This window comes from Leucoraja erinacea, unplaced genomic scaffold (genome assembly GCF_028641065.1).
Source record: "Leucoraja erinacea ecotype New England unplaced genomic scaffold, Leri_hhj_1 Leri_182S, whole genome shotgun sequence".
Lineage (NCBI taxonomy): Eukaryota > Metazoa > Chordata > Chondrichthyes > Rajiformes > Rajidae > Leucoraja > Leucoraja erinaceus.
In genome coordinates, this window is record NW_026576083.1 from 131,251 (window position 1) to 151,523 (window position 20,273).

At 46.4% G+C, this 20,273-nt stretch overlaps 1 protein-coding gene across 2 annotated transcripts; it reads right to left on the reverse strand.

Moving 5' to 3' along the window:
• Nucleotides 1-1,363: 1,363 nt before the first annotated feature.
• On the reverse strand, nucleotides 1,364-18,179 carry LOC129716186 (histone H2A-like). Of its 2 annotated transcripts, XM_055666056.1 has the most exons (4): nucleotides 17,498-18,179; nucleotides 14,916-14,933; nucleotides 4,018-6,527; nucleotides 1,364-1,600 (listed from the first exon to the last, which is right to left on the reverse strand). In XM_055666056.1, exons 1-3 carry the CDS (start codon nucleotides 17,878-17,880, stop codon nucleotides 6,140-6,142), a joined length of 789 nt encoding a protein of 262 aa, XP_055522031.1. In that variant the 5' UTR covers nucleotides 17,881-18,179; the 3' UTR covers nucleotides 1,364-1,600; nucleotides 4,018-6,139. The 2 variants fall into 2 exon arrangements, with proteins under 2 accessions (XP_055522031.1, XP_055522030.1); XM_055666055.1 differs by lacking the exons at nucleotides 14,916-14,933; nucleotides 17,498-18,179 and having other exon boundaries at nucleotides 1,394-1,520; nucleotides 4,018-6,841.
• Nucleotides 18,180-20,273: the final 2,094 nt, after the last annotated feature.

Here is a 20,273-nt window from a genome sequence, read left to right on the forward strand (position 1 = left end):
CATGTTTCACTGATCGCCACATCATACTTCCAGGTGTCAATCCAGACTCTAAGCTCATCCACCTTTCTTACAATGCTCCTAGCATTAAAATATACACATTTAAGAAACCCACCCTCTCTTATTCTGTTTATTGTCTTTTTCTTCTCTCTCCCCTACATTTTGGGTCAGTGTTACCATTCTCTGCCTCCTGCTTCACACACTGACTGCTAGCTTTCCCAATTTGAGTCCCTCCCCCCAACCATACTAGTTTAAAGTCTCCCCAGTAGCCTTTGCAAATCTCCCCACCAGGATATTGGTCCCCTTGAGTTCAAGTGCAACCCGTCCTTTCTGTACAGGTCGCACCTTCCCCAAAAGAGGTTCCAATGATCCAGAAACTTGAATCCATACCCACTGCACCAGTCCCTCATCCACTCATTTATCCTCCACCTCGCTCCATTCTTACTATCACTGTCGCGTGGCACAGGCAGTAATCCTGAGATTGTTACCTTTGCAGTCCATCTCCTTAACTCTCTACCTAACTCCCTAAATTCTTCTTTCAGGACCTCTTCTCTTTTTTTACCTATGTCGTTGGTACCTATATGTACCACAACCTCAGGCTCCTCTCCCTCCCATTTCAGGATTTCTTGGACCCGTTCAGACACATCCCTGACCCTGGCACCAGGGAGGCAAACTACCATCCGGGTCTCCTGTCTGCGTCCACAGAATCGCCTATCCGACCCCCTGACTATAGTCCCCTATTACAATTGCCCTCCCCTTCTTTTCCTTACCCTTCTGAGCAACAGGACCGGTCTTTGTGCCAGAGGCCTGGCCGCTGTCGCTGCCCCCAGGTAGGCTGTCTCCCCCACCCTTACTCAAGCATGTGTACTTATTTTCAAGGTGTACAGCCACCGGGGTACTCACCAGTCCCTGCCTCTGCCCATTGCCCTTCCTAACTGTGACCCAGTTTTCTGTCTCCCGTGGTCTTGGAGTGACCACCTCCCTGTAACTCCTTTCTATGACCTCCTCGCTCTCCCTGAGCAGACAGAGGTCATCGAGTTGCTGTTCCAGGTTCCTGACACGGTCCCTTAGGAGCCGCATCTCGACGCACCTTGCGCAGATGTGGACGTCTGGAGGGCACTCAGACTCCATGACCTCCCACATCTGACATCCAGAACAGTAACCTGCCCTGGCCCTCATTCTCCCCCTTATCCAAATACAATAAAGCCTTACCCGGGATACAAGCCAATCAGCTGCTTCCTCTGGTCCGTTCGACCAATCAGAGGCTTCCCTTAATTTGAGGTGTGATCTGCGAATGGAACGTTGCAGATTTTGGTTCCTCCCCCTGTAGCGGCTCCTGGGCCTCTGTTGAGACAAGCCCCCTCTGTTGAGACAAGCCCCGCGATGGGTTTTTACACTCACCACACGCAGGTCGCTCCTCCCTCTGTAACGGCTCCTGGGCCTCTGTTGAGACAAGCCCCGCGATGGGTTTTTACACTCACCACACGCAGGTCGCTCCTCCCTCTGTAACGGCTCCTGGGCCTCTGTTGAAACAAGCCCCGCGATGGGTTTTTACACTCACCACACGCAGGTCGCTCCTCCCTCTGTAACGGCTCCTGGGCCTCTGTCTGTACGCAATACTCCAGGTGTGGTCTCACCAAGACCCTGTACAACTGCAGTAGAACCTCCCTGCTCCTATACTCAAATCCTTTTGCTATGAATGCTAACATACCATTCGCTTTCTCCACGGCCACAGAGATATTTCTCCACAGAGAAATGGAAGGGTAAGGTCAGAAAATAAGAGATCAAGGGGGACAGAGCTCAAGGAAAATGTAGAATAGATCATTGTTAGCGTGGGAATGGTGACAACAAGGCATACAAAGATAATTTTTTTATCAGGAGGACTCAGATTGGTTGGATAACTCAGGTGGGGGTGGGGGGGATAGTGGGAAAGCAAGGGTTACTTGAAGTTAGAGAAGTCAATACTCATGCAAAACCTCCCGGCACTCTTTCCAGCTTAATAGTATTCTTCCTGTGACAGGGTGACCAAAACTGACACAAAACTCCAAATGCAGTCTCACCAACATTCTGCACAACTTATCACAGGCCTCCAGTCAGATCACAACCTTTCACCATCACCCTCTGCTTCATTCACTGAAGCTAATTCCTTATTCAGTCAGCTAGCTCCTTGTGGATCCCATACAATCCAACTTCCACAGCAGCCTACCATGCAGTGCGTAAGTCATATGGCAGTTATCTGTCATTGTGTACAAAACAAGCGTGTCCCACTGGTACTGTTCTATGTTGGTACCGGGATTTCAGCCCTCAAGAGCCTCCCCAGTTTTGGTTGTTTGTAGGTCTGTAATACTTGAGTTATAAGCAGGAGCAGGATGGGCGGGGATTTTTTTTCACTGGAGTTTGAGAGATTGAGGGGTGACCTGAAAGTGGTAAACAAAATCACATGTGGTGTAGATTAGCTGAATGTTCACATTCTTTATCCCAAGGTACGGAAGTCTAAAACTAGAGGACATTCTTCACAAAGGATGCACTGATCCTTTGGAATTAACCAGCGCCAGAGTGTGGAGGCTCTGTGAACAGGTGAAGGAAATCGAGGCTGGATGGGTTTGTGAGCAGTGAGGAGGAGGAGGATGTGAAGAGTGGGGAGATACAGACAGGGTGAGAGAGTGGGCAGAACATGGATGATGGAATATAATCTGGAACAATGCAATGATCCACTTTGATCGACAACGTAAACCGGGAGAGATCGAGTACCTTGGATGCTCGCCATGATCTGAGTGTCCTTGTACTGAGAGGCAGCATGCTGGTGCAGTAAGTGAACAGGAAGGTGGATGGCACATTGGTCATTCACAGTGCATTCAGAAAGTATTCAGACCCTTCACTTTTTCCACCTTTTGTTACGTTACAGCCTTATTTTAAAATGGATTAAAGTTAAAAATGTTTTATCAATCTACACACAATACCCCAGAATGAATAAACGAAAACAGGTGCTTAGAAATTCTTGCAAAGTAATTAAAAATAAATAACTGAAATATCACATTTACATAAGTATTCAGACCCTTTGCTATGACACTCAAAATTGAGCAAAATTGTCCGTAGACATCCGAGACAGGATTGTGTTGAGACACAGACCTGGGGAAGGGTATAAAACAATTTTTGCAGCATTGCACGTCCTGAAGAGCACAGTGGCCTCCGTCATTCTTTAATGGAAGAACTTTGGAACCACCAGAACTCTTCATAGAGCTGTCCGCCCGTCCAAACTGAGCAATCGGGGGAGAAGGGCCTTGGTCAGGGAGGTGACCAAGAACCCGATGGTCACTCTGACAGAGCTTCAGAATTCCTCTGTGGATATAGGCAGACCTTCCAGAAGGATAACTATATCTACAGCATTCCACCGATCAGGCCTTTATGATTAGCCAGACGGAAGCCACTCTTCAGTAAAAGGAACATTGCGGCCCGCTTAGAGTTTGCCAAAAGGCAGCTAAAGGACTCAGACCATGGGAAACAAGATTCTCTGGTCTGATGAAACCAAGATTGAACTCTTTGGCCTGAATGCCAAATGTCACGTCTGGAGGAAACCAGGCACCGCTCATCACCTGGCCAATACCATACCTACAGTGAAGCATGGTGGTGGTAGCATCCTGCTGTGGGGATGTTTTTCAGCGACAGGAACTGGGAGACTAGTCAGGATCGAGGGAAAGATGAACAGAGTACAAAGAGATCCTTGATGAAAACCTGCTCCAAAGCTTTCGGGACCTCATATTGGGGCAGGGGTTCATCTTCCAACAGGACAACGACCCTAAGCACACAGCCAAGACAAGGCAGGAGTGGCTTCGTGACAAGTTTGTGAATGTCCTTGAGTTGCCGAGCCAGAGCCCGGACTTGAACCTGATCGAACATCTCTGGACCTGAAAATAGCTGTGCATTGACATTCCCCATCCAACCTGACAAGTAAAAGAAATAGGAAAAACGTAAAGAAATAAAAAGACAAAAACAGACAAAAAACAAAAAGAGATGATATACCTGCTTCATTTCTCTCCCCATCCATCACCCAGTCCGTAAGTCGGTTTAATTCAGAAGTTGTGTTGCACCATACTATCCTTGTAAGGAATCAATGAATGGAATCCATGTCTTCGAAAATTGCTCTGATTTTCCTGCTAAGCCAAGTCTCCTGTTTTCAAGATATAGCGTCTCAGAACATGGACAAGGATTGAGAGTGAATTGTCTCTGGTATTCCATGTGTGGTGACGGCTGTCCTGTTGTCGAACTGAGAACGTGCCTTTCAATCCAGCACTTTGTCGCCAAGATACAATATCATTAATTTCTTAAAATCTTAAAGATCTTTGATTTGTCCAGTCCCACCGGAACTGGCCTGAAGGAAAGGCCCATCTGCCGTCTTTCCCCAGCCTGGCTCCTGCGTGACATCCTCGTCGCCACCTCCATTGTTCCAAGGAGAGAAGTGATGACTCTGGGCAGCGGATCCTCCTCCCCGGCACTGTCAGTCAAAGAGCGGTCGACCATCAGCTCCCGGGAGATCCAGACCAAAGATCTTATAGCTATAAGATCTTTGATCCAGACCGCCGTGTGCCTGCTGCTGCACGGGGAGCTGGCCAAGCACGCCGTGTCGGAAGGGACAAAGACGGTGACCAAGTATACCAGCTCGAAGTAAAGATTCTCAATCATGATGAACCGAAAACCCAACGGCTATTTTAAGGGCCACCCACAATCTCACTGAAAGAGTTGTAGCATTATTTCGACATAGAATAGTATGGGGACTTTTGCATCGGCAAGTACAATATTTTAAATGATGTTTCGGTTGATCAAACCGCGGCCATATTGTAAATTTCTAACATCCCGCTTTTACTGAGATCACAACAGGTTTACAGTCCTGTCGCCAGCCTCGCACCCTTCACGGTTTGTGAGCAGTGAACCGACTGCTCTGAAGAAGGGTCTCGACCCATTCTTTCTCTTCAGCGATGCTGCCTGCCCCGCTGAGTTACTCCAGAAGATTGTGTCTATCTTCAACCATAACATAATGTTGTTTACACAGAAACCCGCCCGTTATGTTCAAAGATCATAGGGTTCTGTTCAGTGAAACGCGTTTGTCCCATTGTTTACCAGTTAATATGAAATGTATGTAAAACTAAATTCGCAGAATCTCTCATGTCGGATAATTAATTCACCCCGTTTCTCTTGTTAATGGATCGGGAACATGTGACGGGCGAAATGAGGAATCCAAGATCTGAGATTATAATTTCCCAAAACAAATACAATATTCTTGAAAAAACAAATTGGCGGACTTTTCAAGCTTCAGCTCATTTTTGGGGACTGACCGTTGGTTTCTTGTTGCCGCCTGTTCCTTGGTGCAAGAAGCCACTCTCTGAATGGGCTGCTCCCCTCACCCGGATGGCAGGAGTGTCACACGATGAAAGAATGGAGCGACTGGGCTTGTATTCACTAGAATTTAGAAGGATGAGAGGATATCTTATAAACAAATTATTAAGGGATTTGACACGCCAGATGCAGGAAACATGTTACCGATGTTGGAGGAGTACAGAATCGGGCCACAATTTAGGAATAAGGGGGATGCCATTTAAAACTGAGATGAGCAAATACGTCTTCACCCAGAGAGTTGTGAATTTGTGAAAGTCTCTGCCTCCGAGGGTAGTGGAGGCCGATTCACTGGGTGCATTTAAAAGAGTTAGATAGAGTTCTTAGGGCTAGCGGAATCAAGGGGTGTGGGGATAAACAGGAAAGGGGTACTGATTGTGGATGATCAGCCATGAACGGCGCTGCTGGCTCGATGAGCCTACTCCTGCACCTATTGTCCATGTACCAATGAGAGCAGGTGTTTCATACTGGAAGTGCGGGGGGGGTCCCCTCGTCCATATTTCTAGGTTTAAAGAACGGGCTGAATAGAAAAGACTAAGAAAAATGGAACTGGGAGGGTTCGGGTTTGAGACGCAGCTCTTGGTGCGCAGTTAGCTAGTCTTTACTCTGCGGGATTTAGACCGGCAGCCAGGCGGAGACTCGTCTGTAGTATAAACAAAGAACGGTTGTAGTGAACTGGTACTGAGCTCTTCCAGAGAAACTGTGGGTGGCTCTTAAAAGAGCCTTTGGATCGTTACGTAAATATTTCGTCAAATTACTTGGTTTTGGTGGTCGCGCTGGTTTTCTTGGGCAACAACACGGCCTGGATATTGGGCAGCACCCCGCCCTGAGCGATGGTCACCTTTCCCATCAGCTTGTTGAGCTCCTCGTCGTTGCGGACAGCCAACTGTAAGTGTCTGGGGGTGATGCGGGTCTTCTTGTTGTCCCGGGCCGCGTTACCGGCCAGCTCCAGGATTTCAGCCGTTAGATACTCGAGCACAGCAGCCATGTATACCGGGGCTCCAGCACCCACCCGCTTAGCATAGTTACCTTTCCTCAGAAGCCTGTGAACACGGCCCACCGGGAACTGCAGTCCGGCCCGGGACGAGCGAGATTTGGGTTTGGTCCGAGCTTTGCCACCGGTTTTCCCTCGTCCAGACATTCCGATTAATTATTATACACGAATGACGAAATCCTACCGCACTCGCCCTTTTAATAGCTTCTGGGGGATTGCAGTTTGGCGCTTACGATTGGTGAAGCAGCGCTGTATCCCGTTGGTGATATGTAATAGTCCAATTAGAAAGTTGATTCACTCTCCAATGATCAGACGGCAACAAGACAACCGCGGAAAATAACCGACAGTCGCCAAAATGACTTGAAATTTGAAAGGTCCGCCAAAAAGAAACATGTTTAAAAACACAAGCCAAAAGAAAATCCATTTCAATTAATTTCAATTTCAATTTCAACTCACATACTAGCAATGTTACAAAATTTTGAGATTTTAAAAATCAAGTTTGCAATTTATCCCATCTGATAAAACATAAAAATAAGTTTAATTTGACATCTAAATCACTTTCATATCTTCAGTATTAAAAATGTTATGGCCATTTTCATATTCGGAAATTAGCATCTTGTTCCCTATTCTCTATTAATTCAAAAGCTGTGATCAAGGACAGTAAAAAGCCCATTTTTTTCTTAAAAATTAAGAAAATTGAAAATGTTCAGTTATTATAGATTGACGCATTCTGAAACAAATATGAAACAATCTTACATGGATGACCTGAAATTAAAGCATATAATTAGTTAGTTACCTAATTGTAGCTAATTACAAAATTCAATTACTAGATCTAAACATCTATCCATTTCTTAAGAAAAGGTTAACATTTTTAAATGGTCTAAGCATCAAAATAACATTCACAGTGTCCACAATATAAAATGATTTTTAAATCACACTAGACCAAGTGCAGACCCGATGGGTCTGATCCCCCAATGGTGTGATCCCCCAACCCAATATTCCACCATGCACCCGTCTCCTCCAACGGAACTGAACCCGTTCCCAAATGTAAGATTCCAGCACTCCCCTGCCTCCCTCAGCAGTGGATTAAAAAAAAATTCAATTTCACCTCCCCCTCCTGTAATTGCAATACCAATTGGCCCTCCCCCTCCTGTTGAAGCACTTGCTGTGATATCCCATTGAGCTGAAAAGTTCAGAGTGTTCCTGTCTTGCAACTTTGTTTTGAAGTGTGTTGGAAGCTAATAGGAAGGAGCAGCGAATCAAAAGGCAGCCGGATGCCAGGCGGCAGGCGGCAGCCACACAGTTTTAATATATAACTAGACCAAGTGCAGACCCGTTGGGTCTGTTTCCCCAACAGCGTTTGCGGGTGGGGGGGGTGGGGAGTAGGGGCTGCGGCATCACACTCAAATTAACCACCCCCAAACTCACAGCTGGGGGGAGGGGGGGTGAGAAGAGGGGAGGGAGGGGAGAGGAGGAGGAGGAAACATGACAGATTTGGGAGGGAAAGGAGAGCGGGGTAGGGGGTGAGAGAGGGGGATGGGGAGAGAGATGTGGGGGAGGGGGGATGGGGAGGGAGGGGAGGAGGGGGAGAGGGGTGGAGGGAGAGATGGGAAAGAGTGGGGAGTGAGAGGGAGGAGGAGAGGGGTAGGGGAAGGGGGCGGGTGGAGAGAGGGAAGGGGGTGGGGTAGAGAGGGAAGGGGGGTGAGGGAGAGGGGTGAGGGAGAGGGGTGAGGAGAGAAAGAGGGGTGAGGAGAGGGAAACAGAAATTAAGTGCAGGAGTAGGCCATTCGGCCCTTCGAGCCTGCACCACCATTCAATATGATCAAGGATGATCATCCAACTCAGTATCCTGTACCTGCCTTCTCTCCATACCCCCTGATCCCTTTAGCCACAAGGGCCACATCTAACTCCCTCTTAAATATAGCCAATGAACTTGCCTCAACTACCTTCTGTGGCAGAGAATTCCAGAGATTCACCACTCTCTGTGTGAAAAATGTTTTTCTCATCTCGGTCATAAAGGATTTCCCCCTTATCCTTAAACTGTGACCCCCTGTTCTGGACTTCCCCAACATCTGGAACAATCTTCCTGCATCTAGCCTGTCCAACCCCTTAAGAATTTTGTAAGTTTCTATAAGATCCCCCCTCAATCTTCTAAAATCTAGCGAGTACAAGCCAAGTCTATCCAGTCTTTCTTCATTTGAAAGTCCTGACATCCCAGGAATCAGTCTGTTGAACCTTCTCTGTACTCCCTCTATGGTCTGTTTCCCCAACGGCGTTTGCGGGGGGGGGGGTGAGAAGAGGGGAGGGAGGAGGAGGAAACGGGATAGATTTGGGAGGGAAAGGAGAGCGGGGTAGGGGGTGAGGGATGGGGAGAGAGCTTTGGGGGAGGGGGGATGGGGAGAGGGGTGGGGGGAAAGAGGGGAAAGAGTGGGGAGGGAGGAGGAGAGGGGGGTATCCTTTAGGGGTAGAGACGGAAATCTCTACCGAAATGGAAAAGACGTCGGCGGTTTCGGAGTTGCGGAGCGTCAAAGGAAGAATCGCGGCGGACGCCGTACGGCGGCAGGCGGACTGATTTGAGTTTTATATATTAACTAGACCAAGTGCAGACCCGTTGGGTCTGTTTCCCCAACAGCGTTTGCGGGGGGGGGGGGGGGGGGGGTGGGGAGGGGGAGTAGGGGCTGCGGCATCACACTCAAATTAACCACCCCCCAAACTCACAGGTGGGGGGAGGGGGGGGGGGGGGTGAGAAGAGGGGAGGGAGGGGAGAGGAGGAGGAGGAAACATGACAGATTTGGGAGGGAAAGGAAAGCGGGGTAGGGGGTGAGAGAGGGGGATGGGGCGAGAGAGATGTGGGGGAGGGGGGGAGAGAGATGGGTGGCAGAGGGAGAGGGGTGAGGAGAGGGACACATAGAAACATAAAAATTAAGTGCAGTAGTAGGCCATTCGGCCCTTCGAGCCCGCACCATTCTCCATTCAATATGATCACGGCTGATAGAAACATAGAAACATAGAAATTAGGTGCAGGAGCAGGCCATTCGGCCCTTCGAGCCTGCACCGCCATTTAAAAATGATCATGGCTGATCATCCAACTCAGTATCCCGTACCTGCCTTCTCTCCATACCCCCTGATCCCCTTAGCCACAAGGGCCACATCTAACTCCCTCTTAAATATAGCCAATGAACTGGCCTCAATTACTCTCTGTGGCAGAGAGTTCCAGAGATTCACCACTCTCTGTTCGAAAAAAGTTCTTCTCATCTCGGTTTTAAAGGATTTCCCCCTTATCCTTAAGCTGTGACCCCTTGTCCTGGACTTCCCTAACATCGGGAACAATCTTCCTGCATCTAGCCTGTCCAACCCCTTAAGAATTTTGTAAGTTTCTATAAGATCCCCTCTCAGTCTCTTAAATTCTAGAGAGTATAAACCAAGTCTATCCAGTCTTTCTTCATAAGACAGTCCTGACATCCCAGGAATCAATCTGGTGAACCTTCTCTGCACTCCCTCTATGGCAATAATGTCATTCCTCAGATTTGGAGACCAAAACTGTACGCAATACTCCAGGTGTCGTCTCACCAAAACCCTGTACAACTGCAGTAGAACCTTCCTGCTCCTATACTCAAATCCTTTTGCAATGAAAGCTAACATACTATTCGCTTTCTTTACTGCCTGCTGCACCTGCATGCCTACCTTCAATGACTGGTGTACCATGACACCCAGGTCTCGCTGCATCTCCCCCTTTCCCAATCGGCCACCATTTAGATAATAGTCTGCTTTCCCGTTTTTGTCACCAAAATGGATAACATCACATTTATCCACATTATACTGCATCTGCCAAACATTTGCCCACTCACCCAGCCTATCCAAGTCACCTTGCAGTCTCCTAGCATCCTCCTCACAGCTCCCCCCCTCTCCATACCCCCTGATCCCTTTAGCCACAAGGGCCACATCTAACTCCCTCTTAAATATAGCCAATGAACTGGCCTCAACTACCTTCTGTGGCAGAGAGTTCCAGATACTCACCACTATCTGTGTGAAAAATGTTTCCCTCATCTCAGTACTAAAGGATTTCCCCTTTATCCTTAAACTGTGTCCCGCGTGTCCTGGACTTCCCCAACATCTGGAACAATCTTCCTGCATCAGACAAATGCAATTCAGGACTTTTCACTTCACAAGCAAAATCAGAAATGACAGTTAGTGAAGAATTTGAATAATCGCTGAGCGTTCTCTATGGCAACAATGTATTTGGGCATTGGGCATTGTGACATCACACGATGGAACGTTCACAGGAGGCTGCTTGTGTGGGTTAGAATCCAGTTTCTTTTTGAAATATCGAGGTGGTGGGGGAGGGGGGGGGTGTAGGATTTGATTAAAAAAGCGTACTTAAACTCGACGAAATGTAACGAGGAGCGGATACTTAGAAAGAAAAGCGAAATCTCTACCGAAATGGAAAAGACGTCGGCGATCCTGCGTCCGGTTTCGGAGTTGCGGAGCATCAAAGGAAGAAACGCGGCGGACGCCGTACGGCGGCAGGCGGACTGATTTGAGTTTTATATATATAAAGAAGATAGATAGTCATAAATTTAAAGGACAAATGGAAGGAATTTAGTGTTTAATTCCCATAAATTAATGGCTATTTAAATCATCTTGCGAGTGGTATTTTGTGGAACGCGATCTTTTGGAACGTTGCGTTTGCAGTGAATTTGAACCCCATATCGGCAGGAAAAATACTGCCGGTACGTATATTAACATAATCACATTTTCGCAACTGCGGCTCCGCTGAAAGTAAGTTTTGTAACATACCTACACATACAACACAAACTGTGTGCATGATTTCCACCATAAGAGATGCTATGGAATTAAGTCAAGAGTGTTTTATTGTCATATGTCCCAGATAGACCAATGAAATTCTTACTTGCTGCAGCACAACACAATATGTAATCATAATAAATAATATAACAAAATTAAAAAAAAAACTATAACAGTGTAATAATAATAATAATATTTTATTGGATTTCATAACTAATGATGTTTTAGCGTTTAATAGCCTGATGGTTGTAGGGAAGCAGCTGTTTCTGAACCTGGACGTTCGTTCTCAGGCTCCTGTACCTTCTTCCCGATGGCAGTGGTGAGATGAGTGTGTGTCTCTGATGATGTTAGCTGGCCTTTTTCAGGCAGCTAACATTAATTACAGTATCTTCCATTTTTTTCCCCACTGCTAATCTATCGCGGATGTGAAGCGAGGGGAGAGTGGAGACCTGGCGGCCCGGACATGGATACGGATGGCGGGTGGAGACGGAGATTGACAGACAGAGAGAGAGAGAGAGGGGGGCCGACCAGAGTTGAACGGCAGGTGTCCTTGCTTGGCCGGTGGCCGCCTAGTTTTCGAGGCCCTAGGCTTCAGCCTATGAAGCCTAGTGGTAAATCCGGCTCTGCGAGGCCCCCCTAGATCTCATAGAAACATAGCGACATAGAAATTAGGTGCAGGAGTAGGCCATTCGGCCCTTCGAGCCTGCACCGCCATTCAATATGATCATGGCTGATCATCCAACTCAGTATCCCGTACCTGCCTTCTCTCCATACCCTCTGATCCCCTTAGCAACGAGGGCCACATCTAACTCCCTCTTAAATATAGCCAATGAACTGGCCTCGACTACCTTCTGTGGCAGAGAGTTCCAGAGATTCACCACTCTCTGTGTGAAAAAAGTTCTTCTCATCCCAGTTTTAAAGGATTTCCCCCTTATCCTTAAGCTGTGACCCCTTGTCCTGGACTTCCCCAACATCGGGAGCAATCTTCCTGCATCTAGCCTGTCCAACCCCTTAAGAATTTTGTAAGTTTCTATAAGATCCCCTCTCAGTCTCCTAAATTCTAGAGAGTATAAACCAAGTCTATCCAGTCTTTCTTCATAAGACAGTCCTGACATCCCAGGAATCAGTCTGGTGAACCTTCTCTGCACTCCCTCTATGGCAAGAATGTCCTTCCTCAGATTTGGAGACCAAAACTGTACGCAATACTCCAGGTGTGGTCTCACCAAGACCCTGTACAACTGCAGTAGCACCTCCCTGCTCCTATACTCAAATCCTTTTGCTATGAAAGCTAACATATCATTCGCTTTCTTCACTGCCTGCTGCACCTGCATGCCTACTTTCAATGACTGGTGTACCATGACACCCAGGTCTCGCTGCATCTCCCCTTTTCCTAGTCGGCCACCATTTAGATAATAGTCTGCTTTCCTGTTTTTGCCACCAAAATGCATAACCTCACACTTATCCACATTATACTGCATCTGCCAAACATTTGCCCACTCACCCAGCCTATCCAAGTCACCTTGCAGTCTCCTAGCATCCTCCCCACAGCTAACACTGCCCCCCAGCTTCGTGTCATCCGCAAACTTGGAGATAATGCCTTCAATTCCCTCATCCAGATCATTAATATATATTGTAAATAGCTGGGGTCCTAGCACTGAGCCTTGCGGTACCCCACTAGTCACCGCCTGCCATTGTGAAAAGGACCCGTTTACTCCCACTCTTTGCTTCCTGTTTGCCAGCCAGTTCTCTATCCACATCAATACTGAACCCCCAATGCCGTGTGCTTTAAGTTTGCATACTAATCTCTTATGTGGGACCTTGTCGAAAGCCTTCTGGAAGTCCAGATACACCACATCAACTGGTTCTCCCCTATCCACGCTACTAGTTACATCCTCGAAAAATTCTATAAGATTCGTCAGATATGATTTACCTTTCATAAATCCATGCTGACTTTGTCCAATGATTTCACCACTTTCCAAATGTGCTGCTGTCCCATCTTTAATAACTGACTCTAGCAGTTTCCCCACTACCGATGTTAGACTAACTGGTCTGTAATTCCCCGTTTTCTCTCCCCCTCCCTTCTTAAAAAGTGGGGTTACGTTTGCTACCCGCCAATCCTCAGGATCTATTCCAGAATCTAAAGAGTTTTGAAAGATTATTACTAATGCATCCACTGTTTCTGGAGCTACTTCCTTAAGTACTCTGGGATGCAGCCTATCTGGTCCTGGGGATTTATCGGCCTTTAATCCATTCAATTTACCCAACACCACTTCCTGGCTAACCTGGATTTCACTCAATTCCTCCAACTCCTTTGACCCGCGGTCCCCTGCTATTTCCGGCAAATTATTTATGTCTTCCTTAGTGAAGACGGAACCAAAGTAGTTATTCAATTGGTCCGCCATATCCTTGTTCCCCATGATCAACTCACCCGTTTCTGACTGCAAGGGACCTACATTTGTTTTAACTAATCTCTTTCTTTTCACATATCTATAAAAACGTTTGCAGTCAGTTTTTATGTTTCCTGCCAGTTTTCTTTCATAATCTATTTTTCATTTCCTAATTAAGCCCTTTGTCCTCTGCTGGTCTCTGAATTTCTCCCAGTCCTCTGGTATGCTGCTTTTTCTGGCTAATTTGTACACATCATCCTTCGCTTTGATACTATCCCTGATTTCCCTTGTTATCCATGGATGTACTACCTTCCCTGATTTATTCTTTTGCCAAACTTGGATGAACAATTTTTGTAGTTCATCCATGCAGTCTTTAAATGTCTTCCATTGCATATCCACCATCAACCCTTTTAGAATTAATTGCCAGTCAATCTTGGCCAATTCACGTCTCATACCCTCAAAGTTACCTTTCTTTAAGTTCAGAACCATTGTTTCTGAATTAACAATGTCACTCTCCATTCTAATGAAGAACTCAACCATATTATGGTCACTGTTGCCCAAGGGGGCATGCACAACAAGATTGCTAACTAACCCTTCCTCATTACTCAATACCCAGTCTAAAATAGCCTGCTCTCTCGTTGGTTCCTCTACATGTTGATTTAGATAACTATCCCGCATACATTCCAAGAAATCCTCTTCCTCAGCATCCCTGCCAATTTGATTCACCCAATCTATATATAGATTGAAGTCCCCCATTATAACTGTTTTGCCTTTGTCGCACGCATTTCTAATTTCCTGTTTGATACCATCTCCAACTTCACTACTACTATTAGGTGGCCTGTACACAACACCCACCAGCGTTTTCTGCCCCTTAGTGATTCGGAGCTCTACCCATACCGATTCCACATCCTCCAAACTAATGTCCTTCCTTTCCATTGCTGGAATGGAAGGGCATTAATCTCCTCTCTAATCAGTAACGCTACTCCACCTCCTTTTCCTTTCTCTCTATCCCTCCTGAATATTGAATATCCCTGGATGTTCAGCTCCCAGCCTTGGTCACCCTGGAGCCATGTCTCCGTGATCCCAACTATATCATAGTCATTAATAGCTATCTGCACATTTAACTCATCCACCTTATTACGAATGCTCCTTGCATTGAGACACAAAGCCTTCAGGCTTGTTTTTACAACACTCTTACCCCTTATACAATTATGTCGAAAAGTGGCCCTTTTTGATTTTTGCCCGGGTTTTGTCTGCCTGCCACTTTTACTTTTCACCTTGCTACCTATTGCTTCTACCCTCATTTTACACCCCTCGGTCTCTACGCTCACACATTTAAGAAACCTTTTCCCTTTAACTCCATCCTCCACTATCCCATTTGACACCCCACCCCCCTTATTCAGTTTAAAGCCACCCATCTCGAGGCCCTCAGGTTAAGCTTATCAAGCTTATACGTAAATCCTGCCCTGATATACACACAAAGAAGAGTAGAGTTTTAGTAATATAGATATTGCAAAGGTAACTAAGTGTAGTAAATGTGATTCACAGAGGCCTCGACAAGGTGCCACGTGGAAGGCTGATCCAACATGTAAGAGCCATAGGATCCAAACTAAAGTGGTCAACAGAACTAGCTTGGGAACAGTGTTCTGTGAGGGGCCCGGGCCTTTACAACACAAGGTGTTGCACTGTGAAGCCACAGCTCCTTACAAGAGAGTGTTGACTGTGATGACAGAGATTTTTACAACTCCCAACAAGGCGAGATACAAGCGATCACGAGCCTGTACATTAGTCTGATGGACACAGAACAATGCAACATCCAGATCTATACTGCAAGGACAGAGAGTGTACAAACCACAGCTCTGCAAGTTAACATACAGCCCCGAACACCACAAATTGCACTGTATAAGGAAAGTGGACTTTACAACTCCAATTACTTCATCAGAAGGACACAGGCCTATAATTTCTCAGGACAGTGAGCACACAGACCCATACATACCCAGCACTGTTCACCACCGTTAAACACCAGTACAACCCCAGATGGAGATATTTGTAATGGGGCGCTCAAAGTGAATTGAGGTGGATAATTCCACAGAACCTGAAGGGATTTGTGCCTGGTTATTGGGAGGCAACAAAGGAGATTGTAGGAACCTTGATTAAGATCTTTAGATTTTCTCTAGCCACTGGAGGTACCAGAGGACTGGAGAGTGGCCAATTCTGTTCCATTGTTTATGAGGGAAAGTTGAATAATTCCACATTGAGCCTCACGCTTGTTCTCAGAAAGCTAAAAAAGACTTCTCTGGGATAGGATGTATTCCCATTTTAGAAAGGAATGCGCTAATTAGGGACAGTCAGCATAGCTTTGTAAGCAGCAGGTCATCTCTCACATTTGATCTGGTGTTTTGAGGATAGTTTGGTGGATGTTATCTGAACTATTATCTGAATGGTGGCCGATTAGGAAAAGGGGAGATGTAACGAGACCAGAGTGCCATGGTACACCAGTTATTCAAAGTTGGCATGCAGGTGCAGCAGGCAGTGAAGAAAGCGAATGGTATGTTAGCATTCATAGCAAAAGGATTTCAGTATAGGAGCAGGGAGGTTCTACTGCAGTTGTACAGGGTCTTGATGAGACCACACCTGGAGTATTGCGTACAGTTTTGGTCTCCCAATCTGAGGAAATACATTTTTGCCATAGAGAAGGTTCACCAGACTGATTCCTGGGATGTCAGGACTTACATATGAAGAAAGACTGGATAGACTTGGCTTGTACTCGCTAGAATTTAGAAGATTGAGGGTGGATCTTATAGAAACTTACACAATTCATAAGGGGTTGGAAAGGCTAGATGCAGGAAGATTGTTCCCGATGTTGGGGAAGTCCAGAACAAGGGGTCACAGTTTAAGGATAAGGGGGAAATCTTTTAGGACCGAGATGAGAAAAACATTTTTCACACAGAGTGGCGAATCTCTGGAATTCTCTGCCACAGAAGGTAGTTGAGGCCAGTTCATTGGCTATATTTAAGAGGGAGTTAGATGTGGCCCATATGACTAAAGGGATCAGTGGGTATGGAGAGAAAGCAGGTACAGGATACTGAGTTGATCAGCTATGAATGGCGGTGCAGGTTCGAAGGGCCTACCCCTGCACCAATTTCTATGTTTGTATGTCTGTTTCTTAGGGCTAGCTGAATCAAGGGGTATTGGGGATAAACAGGAACGGGGTACTGATTGTGGTTGATCACATTGAACGGCTCTGCTGGCTCGAAGGGCCTACTCCTGCACGTATTGTCCATGTACCAATGAGTGCAGCGCTTCATACTGGAAGTACGGGGGGTGGGGGCATATTTCTAAGAAAAATGGCACTGGGAAGTGTTCGGATTTGAGACTTAGTTCTTCGTACGCGGATGGATAGTCGTTACTCTGCGGGATTTAGACGGACAGCCAGATGGAAACTCAGCCGTGGTATAAACACAGAACGGTTGTAGTGAACCGTTACTGAGCTCTTCCAGAGAAACTGGGTGGATCTTAAACGAGCCTTTGGATCATTACGTAAATATTGTCCATGTACCAATGAGAGTAGGTGCTTCATACTGGAAGTTAGGGGGGGGGGGGGGGGGGGGGGGGGGGGGGGGGGGGGGGGGGGGGGGGGGGGGGGGGGGGGGGTCCCCTCGTCCATATTTCTAGGTTTAAAGAACGGGCTGAATAGAAAAGACCAAGAAAAATGGAACTGGGAAGGGTTCGGGTTTGAGACGCAGCTCTTGGTGCGCAGTTAGATAGTCTTTACTCTGCGGGATTTAGACCGGCAGCCAGACGGAGACTCGTCTGTAGTATAAACAAAGAACGGTTGAAGTGAACTGGCACTGAGCTCTTCCAGAGAAACTGTGGGTGGCTCTTAAAAGAGCCTTTGGACCATTACGTAAATATTTCGCCAAATTACTTGGTTTTGGCGGCCGCGCTGGTTTTCTTGGGCAACAACACGGCCTGGATATTGGGCAGCACCCCGCCCTGAGCGATGGTCACCTTTCCCATCAGCTTGTTGAGCTCCTCGTCGTTGCGGACAGCCAGCTGTAGGTGTCTGGGGGTGATGCGGGTCTTCTTGTTGTCCCGGGCCGCGTTACCGGCCAGCTCCAGGATTTCAGCCGTTAGATACTCGAGCACAGCAGCCATGTATACCGGGGCTCCAGCACCCACCCGCTTAGCATAGTTACCTTTCCTCAGAAGCCTGTGAACACGGCCCACCGGGAACTGCAGTCCGGCCCGGGACGAGCGAGATTTGGGTTTGGTCCGAGCTTTTCCACCGGTTTTCCCTCGTCCAGACATTCCGACTAATTACTGTACACGAATGAGGAAATCGTACCGCACTCGCCCTTTTAATAGCTTCTGGGGGATTGCAGTTTGGCGCTTACGATTGGTGAAGCAGCGCTGTATCTCATTGGTGATATGTAACAGTCCAATTAGAAAGTTGATTCACTCACCAATGATCAGACGGCAACAAGACAACCGCGGAAAATAACCGACAGTCGCCAAAATGACTTGAAATTTGAAAGGTCCGCAAAAAAGAAACATGTTTAAAAACACAAGCCAAAAGGAAATCCATATCATTCAATTTCAAGTCACGTACAACACACACTGTGTGCATGAATTCCACCATAAGAGATGCTGTGGAATCGTGAGATTAAACGAGAACAGTTTAAAGTTTAAACAGTTTGAAGTTTGATCTTTATTTTATGCGGAGTTACGTCGCGGAACTACGTGAAGTAGTAGGCCATGCGCCTCAAACTTCAAAGCAGCTGTGTGAAATCAAAGATGATACCCTCCAAAGCATAATAGTAAACTTCGTGATACAATTTAACTTACCTTTGATCTTATTAGGGTGGGAGCGGAGGGCACGTAGTCCCTCCACGTAACTCCTCATAAAATAAAGATCAAACTTCAAACTGGTAAGTTCTCATTTAATCTTACTATTTTACTTCGGAGTCACGTTTAGTTTATGGTAAAACATTATGTGTCCCATTTTAATCTCTAGAGACATTTAATACTGAATTCAAAATAGTACCACCAAATACACCAGGTGCAACATCCTTTCATTTGCACAACCTGCAGCCGCAAGGATATGGTCTATTGGAATGTCCAAATCCTTGGCCGCCAATGTTGCCGCCGCCCTGGTGGAATGAGGTTTAAATTTATCAGTATCAATTCCTGCATCCAATAGCACCTTCTTCAGCCATCTTGAAATTGTTTGTGTTGTCACTTTTTTCTGTGGCTTTTATGGCTGATGAATAATCCAGATTCTACACCTCTAAGATGTTTGGTAGTCTCAATGTAGTATTTTAAATATGAAACTACACAAAGTCTTTGATCTGCAGGATAAGCTGAAAATCAATTTATACCCCGAGATTCCTGGTCTGCTCTGTTTTAGCAGGCCATAGACAGCTTGAGACGGCATCCGCAGCTCCCCATCCCAGTGCACTTGCATCTGTTTGTAAAATGGTAGCTGGTGATTCAATCAGAAATTTCCTGTAAGGGTAATCCACATTTTTAATCCACCATTTTATATCCTCAATTGCTGTGTTAGTTAGTTGCATTGGCCTATTGAAATGTCCAGCATATCTTCCCAATCCTGATATCTTTGCTCACTGCAGCTGCTGATAATGCAGTGGTCCAAACTGAACAGCTGGAAATGAAGCAAAGTGAACCCCAAGAACCCCAAGTAATCAATTATTTTGTTGTGTGAAAGTCTGGATTTCTCTCGGTGAATCACAAAACCCAGTTATTGAAATGTAAGTTTAACTTTTAAAACTGAGGCTTGTTGCCTTGACTTCAGTGTCTCCCACAATAACATGTCATCCAAATAAGCCATTATCAAATGGCCTTGAGCCCTTAACAATGCTAATATTGGTTTCAGCAGTTCTGTAAACAATCTAGGAGCTGAAGTTTAACACATTATGCAATGCTTTGAATTGCCACATTTGAGGCATCCAGACAAATTTGAAATATCTACGATCTTTATCTTGGAGATTATGCTTGCCATATAGCATTCTGTTGAAATTAATTGCAAAGCATTAGTAAAATCTCCATTTTGAAATGTTTATACTGTACAAAAGGTTTGAGATATGTGAGGTTTTTTTATGTTGTTTCTCTATTATCCCTTTTTTACTCAATATCAATTTCTATTTGAATTTTTCTAATCTCTTCTTTAGAGAAAATTGAATACTTTTTGTAATATGTTGAGTAGAGGATTTTCATTCGGTTAAAATTCAATTCTAAACCTCATCATACTGGGGAGCCGTTGGCGAGAGGAGGTCTTACCTGGAGCTGTGAGTATAAAAACAGCGCGGGGCTTGCTTCTACAGAGGCCCGGGGAGCCGTTGGCGAGAGGAGGTCTTACCTGGAGCTGTGAGTATAAAAACAGCACGGGGCTTGCTTCTACAGAGGCCCGGGGAGCCGTTGGCGAGAGGAGGTCTTACCTGGAGCTGTGAGTATAAAAACAGCGCGGGGCTTGCTTCTACAGAGGCCCGGGGAGCCGTTGGCGAGAGGAGGTCTTACCTGGAGCTGTGAGTATAAAAACAGCACGGGGCTTGCTTCTACAGAGGCCCGGGGAGCCGTTGGCGAGAGGAGGTCTTACCTGGAGCTGTGAGTATAAAAACAGCGCGGGGCTTGCTTCTACAGAGGCCCGGGGAGCCGTTGGTGCGAGGAGGATTTACCTGGAGCTG

Excerpts from the sequence above, each read along its gene's own strand:
- LOC129716186 (XM_055666056.1), bottom strand. The coding sequence starts at position 17,880 with ATGTCTGGACGAGGGAAAACCGGTGGAAAAGCTCGGACCAAACCCAAA.